Source organism: Cyprinodon variegatus, unplaced genomic scaffold (assembly GCF_000732505.1).
Source record: "Cyprinodon variegatus isolate N-32 unplaced genomic scaffold, C_variegatus-1.0 Scaffold419, whole genome shotgun sequence".
NCBI classification, from domain to species: domain Eukaryota; kingdom Metazoa; phylum Chordata; class Actinopteri; order Cyprinodontiformes; family Cyprinodontidae; genus Cyprinodon; species Cyprinodon variegatus.
In genome coordinates this window covers 635,311-641,304 of record NW_015150872.1, presented here as the reverse complement: position 1 = coordinate 641,304, position 5,994 = coordinate 635,311, and the positions used below count along the sequence as shown (strand labels likewise).

The 5,994-nt window shown below is 37.8% G+C and overlaps 1 protein-coding gene across 1 annotated transcript in view; it reads left to right on the top strand.

The window, feature by feature from the left end:
- LOC107093316 (pituitary adenylate cyclase-activating polypeptide type I receptor-like) overlaps positions 1-4,940 on the top strand; it is a 42,575-nt gene extending 37,635 nt beyond the window's left edge. The window contains exons 9-13 of the mRNA XM_015388307.1: positions 221-290; positions 1,731-1,822; positions 1,913-2,042; positions 2,121-2,162; positions 3,944-4,940. Coding sequence (XP_015243793.1) covers positions 221-290; positions 1,731-1,822; positions 1,913-2,042; positions 2,121-2,162; positions 3,944-4,138 — 529 coding nt within the window. The 3' untranslated portion in view covers positions 4,139-4,940. The remainder of the gene's footprint in view (positions 1-220; positions 291-1,730; positions 1,823-1,912; positions 2,043-2,120; positions 2,163-3,943) is intronic.
- The last annotated feature ends 1,054 nt before the right edge of the window (positions 4,941-5,994 follow it).

Sequence of the window (5,994 nt, the reverse complement as noted above, 5' to 3'; positions counted from 1 at the left end):
AAAGCAAATCACTTTGAGTCCACTTTAAAGATCTGCACTGCACATACAAACACAATTTCATGTGTTCTAATACAGAAAAACCCTGTGAAGATCAGACCCTTGGGGTTGAATTTCTAGCATTAAGATTCTGGTAACATATTGCATATTTTGTAATGAGACAAACTAGTGTGGGTTTTGAAATTGTTCTGTTTATTATATCACTGACTGTTATGTATCCCAGGTGCTGGGATGACACAGATGTTGCCTTCATCTGGTGGATCATAAAGGGTCCAATAACTGCCTCCCTACTGGTGAGTACACTGCTGGTACAGCACTTGCTATTGAGGGGTTATAAAAAGTCCTCAGCCTTAGACCTTGGTTGATATTTAACTCTAAATTGTCACTGTTTGTTGGAGGTTTTTGAGGACCAAATGCAGAGATAAAGGCAGGAGGCAGAGTTTTGCTGATTTAACTGAAATACCACAGGCAACAGAAGCAGTCAAAAAAACAAAAAAAAAATCCTGAAAACCACAAATGTAGGACAAAATACTGAAAATTTAAAAATCCAGGAAATCAACATGAAACCAGCAATGAGGAACTGCAGAGGTGGTGTATATATGAGGAACAGGACAAAGAATGTGCTAATGAGCTGATATGGAGCAGGTGTGAATAGAGCTAACTAGAAGGGAGCCAAGGGGAAAGCAAACAGGCACAAGGGACAACAGAGAGTGACTCAGTAAACACAAATCTGCATACATATAAAACAAAATAGAAAAACAAATGAACTAGAAAACTCAGAATAACATAAATCAAAGTGGAACTAAAAACTTAAAAAGAAACTCAAACAGAAGTCCACAAGGGGAGAACCATAACATAAACCTGTGTCAGTGAGTGGCAATAATAATTAGTCCCAACAAATGGTTTAATTTCTCCTACTGAGATGATATCTTATGAGAGAAAATAATAGAGAATGTTTGAAACAACTTTTGATATTTTGTCTTATTTGTAGGCAGGGTTACAACTTTATTGGATTTTCCCATTTTTCCACTCTCTTTTTTTTGTTTCAAATTTGTCGTCTGTTAGTTTACTTCATTTTGGGTGGATGCTTACTATTTGCATCATGATTAGGAATTTGCTGTAAGCAACTGCATAGTTGCTTACAGCACCGTCTTTCATATATAGGGCATACCAGGGTTTCCTAAGAGTGATAAATGTCTGTCTCAACCGTATTTAAAGGAAAAAGTGAAGCCAAGAACTGGATTCATAGATTTTTGCTGGTTGGATAACATCTATGAAAGCTAGGGCCTACTGTAAGTATGCTGCTCTGGACTATAATGCCTTGTGTTAGCACATGCCAGGGTGGAAAAAGAACCAGCTATAATCTTGTGAAAAGTAAACATTGCTACCAATCAAGCTGGGAAGAGTCTCAAGGTATTTTCCAAACTATTTGAGTGGTAAACATTTAAGGCTGTGTCCAAGATTTCAAGGCATGGATGTCCAAGCAAATCTACCCCTTGGGTAAGATTGGGTACTTTTCAGTTGAATAACTTAAATCCCAAGGGCTCCATCTCAGACTCTGTGGTAGCGGCAAATAAAAGTATTTTACAACTGTGACTTGAAGCATCAGATCCTATAGCTGCACGATGGCAGCCCACTGCTCCCCAAGGGGATGGGTCAAAATGCAGAGAACAAATTTCCCATTGAGGGACAATAAAGGGATTTACATTGTTTATTGTTTTTTTCCTATGTAGGTTAACTTCATCATCTTTCTGAACGTGATCCGTATTCTGGTTCAGAAATTGACTACTCCTGGAGTCAGCGGTAACGATACAAGTCATTTTAAGTAAGAGAGAACAAATCCTTTTCTATGAGCATCTAAAACGACACATGGCTGTATACCCATGTAATCTTTTTGAGCTGCATGTGTCTGCAGGCGACTGGCCAAATCCACACTGCTGCTCATCCCACTGTTTGGGATGCACTATATGGTGTTTGCCTTCCTGCCAGAACATACAGGAGCAGAAGCTCGGCTCTTCATTGAGCTCGGCCTGGGCTCCTTCCAGGTACAACTAGAAGCACACTTTGAAAAATAGTTAAAAAATAATGTTTAACAACTGATATGATGATTTTCTATTACAAAGGGGTTTGTGGTTGCCTTGCTGTACTGTTTCCTAAACGGAGAGGTGAGTGCTCATCATCCACTTTCTATTTTAAATCTGTCAATCACTTAAAAATAAGTCATGTTTTATATAGAGTGAACTAAATCTCTTTTTTTTAATAATTGCAAAAAAGAAGTTGGAATAAATGTTATAATTTCAGGACAAGTTTGATCATTCATTGAATAGGGTGTTATTGCCATCTAGAGGAGATCCTTTGAAATTGGTTTGATGTTCAGTATTTTTTTATCTTATGCATAGCGTTACAGTTTTTATGTTTCGTGTAGTCTGGCTCGTGGAATTTTTGGTTTTAAAATATGCTCAGTTACACACTGTATGCACATTTATTAGTTAGGTTGTATTTTTACCATATCATCATTGTTATGCATGAATAAGAAGGCTGCTAATTGCTGTTGAAAGAATTAAAAGGAAGAACACTTTTTTTGGTTTAGTTTATTGTCAAAAGTTTTCTTGTAAATTTTTTATTGTTTTAAGGGGTCATAGAATGATTCTATAGGGTATTTGGTGCTGGTCCTTAAAAGGTCTCTGAATAGGGTGTGAAACATTGGTTGGGCTGAAAATGGCATATTTGCTGTTCTATGAGCCCTAATTCAAGCCTGGTTTAAAGCCCTAAAATGAAATGACAGGTTTTCTTCATTTTATGGTATGCTAATTAATATTTAGATGAGCTGTGCGCTGATTGGTTTGTTTACAACGAGCGAAGCTGCTGAGCAAAGAAGTATCATAGCAACAAGCACTCACTCACTGAAACATCAAATTGTTGATATGGTAGGGTGACCAGATGTCCTCTCTTTCCCGGATTTTTCATACCTAAAAATTTCAAAATCGTCCGGGATTGACTGCAGTGCAGCATGTAGTTGAAACCCACCTGGCACTCGTACTGCGACACGACCCAGTGACGGTAGCCTGGACACGGACAGCCCAGTGCTTCCCCTCTGTCTGCCTTACCGGCCCCCAGCCTCCGGGGGCGGCTCATGACTCTGCTGAGGTCCGGTCCAGTCAGCGGCCGTGCAGACAACACTTCATACCCACTCACCCACACACCCCTCCCTTGGGCCAGTGAACCAGTTGGCTGGTCTGTATGTACATTTCTGGGTGTGACAAAAGTATAGGCCAGAACCACTTAAGGCAACATCCCCGAGTTGACGTCTATTTGGTGCTTCGTTTGGATTTGCCCGTTATATGGTGGAAGTTTAGAATAGTGAGATCTGCAGGGAAAGGGGGAGTCGATTGGGTTTGAACTTCTCTGTTCGTCCATTTCACCCACTGAACTATCGTTATTCATCTATGATAATGTAAACTCGGTTTTGCATTCTATGACCCCTTTAATATTCTCACTTTAGCTGATGGAAATAAACTAGTAAAATGTATTTTTTTGTTTGATAATAATTCAAATAATAATTTCAAATTAAAAATCTTGCGTTTACTTTGCTAATTATTCAGGTTTTAGGTAGCTGCAGTTGTTCAAAATGACGATTAATCCTGAAAAATACAATTTTCATAATAATTGTTCCCACTCTACACGATTATGTTTAAAGATTGAAATGTTTACTGAACTCTTTATATTAGTTTTAATTTGTCAGACTTTCTTTTTAATCTTTAAAACCTTAAGCTTCTTTTTTTAAGGTCTTTTACAATTTTTAGGGAACCTATGTTTTTGTAGCTGAAATCTCTGGATCGTTGTCAAATCAAATGTATCCAGAAATATTCTCCAAAACCATGTTTATATAATAAACTTTAAGTGCTTTACTTAAAAAAAAAAAAAAAATCTGTATTTCTTTTTTTAGGTCCAGGCTGAGATGAAGAAGCGATTTTGGAAGTGGCAGACTCAGAGTTACCTTAGCTACAGTAAACGACGGCGTACGCTTTTAAACGAAAGCAGTACAGTCACACAAACATCTGTCCTGGACAAATCCAGTCCCTTAGAGCAGCAGGGCTCAGAAGGAACCGCCCTTACACCCAACAATGCGTCTTTAGTGTGAAACCATCAGAGAAGCCCAGCAAATTGTTGTTTTTCTTTTGCCTCCTTTAGCGTACCATTCTGGTACATCACAATGTGTAGAGACTAAACATCAGAGTCTGATCGTTGGAGGTTGTTTTTATTCTGAACAAATGTTGACCTCTTCTCTGTGAGAAGTCAGCATTATCCCACACACTTTTAAAGCACATTCAGATTTCCCCACAGACACCAGAGTTTACAATGTTGGTGGGAAAACATGTCATTGTTTGAATATTTGCTTTGGGGCTACTCCTCCACATCTTACATTTATACCTTGATAAAAACACATTCAAGCAAACTTTTATACAAAATAATGAAGGATTATTTATTTATTACATAATGGAAGTTGGAATATGAATGGAAAGATTCACACATCATTGCAACACAGTTCCCAAAGTGTAGCCTCCCCAGACCGATTTTTAAAGACACAATATTTACTGAAAAATATCTATAAAAATTGCCTTTTTATTTGGCCCTTTATGACTAAAACATTATTTGATGAGTAGATTGGCACTTTAGTAGTTCACTGCCACTTCATCTACAAACCTGCAGCCTATTGTCCTGAATTTACTTCGAGTCGGATGGATGTGACGTCAAGCGCGTCCACGTTAAATTGGTCCAACCTAGCAAAACATTGAAGCGTTATTTTCCAAATGGATTTTGCGGCTTCTCAGAAGCGACCAAATTCCAGCTCAACTCAGACACCAATGGCAACTCATTGTTAGATGAAAAAGTAAAAAAAAAACAAAAAAAAAAACCCTTTTAAAGGTATAGAGGAGGATGTACTTTTTCTAGGTGGATCATCTCAATAAGTGGTCCTCCTAATTGTCAATCATTCTGGTGATCTGTTTAAGTAAGGCCGTCCTCGTTCCCATTTCACTTAGCTGTGGTGAGTCTGACATAGTGGAAAAATTGCAAATCTTCTTTTGGATATTAAGCTTGCAGGAGCAATGCAAATAGCAACTTTTAAACAGAGCGTGCATGAGGAGAAATGGGCTTCTGCATGCTCTCGCACACGTTTAATAGGCGTTCCTTCTCTGGATCGGGTACAGGGTTGTGTATGTGCATTTTTTTTTTTAAGTAAAGAAGGGGGGTCTTTTCAAAAATTCGCAAAAATCCTCCACTATATCTTTAAGTGTGACTGTGAGCTACAAAAACAAGTAGAGTAGTGTTGCAGTTATGTATTTTGGCCACAGGTGGCAGTATCATTAAGAATTTCCATAATGCCTTGTTAATATACTGTGGCTGTAATCTTATCACACAGAAATTTTCCTTTAAAAAAGAACCTCTTATAAAACGCCACAAGAAGCTGACAAACTAGACTCATGAAAAATTTTGGGATTTTGTAAACAAAAAATAATTTTATGTCAGAAGTTTACATTTAAATAAGAGATACACATGTCATACAGGCATTAGGAAATAGCTTGTTGCATAATCTAATCCCATTATAAAGTGCAATTGTTATGTATCCTCATGTAAATTTTCTAGGTCCATACTAACCAACGATAGAAAATGGAACCCTGGTCATTCGACAAACAGCCATCTCCTTTGTATGCATTCTGCTTTAATACACGTCAAGCCTAAACTACCTAGTAAGACCCCTTCAAATTGGTTTTAGGAGCAGATGGAATTTGAAGGGTTTCTGTTCCTCTTTTAGTGTTTTCAGCCTCCCTGCAAAGAAGAAAGTACCCCAGATATCTTTTGATCCTACCTTTAACTTAAGTGGAAGGTGAATGTCATTTGTGAGCAAAGCCTTACTTACCATGTCATTATGTGCAATAATATTAACTTAACGCATTTGTCCGTGATAAAATTATGGGTCTGGTAAAATCATGCTTG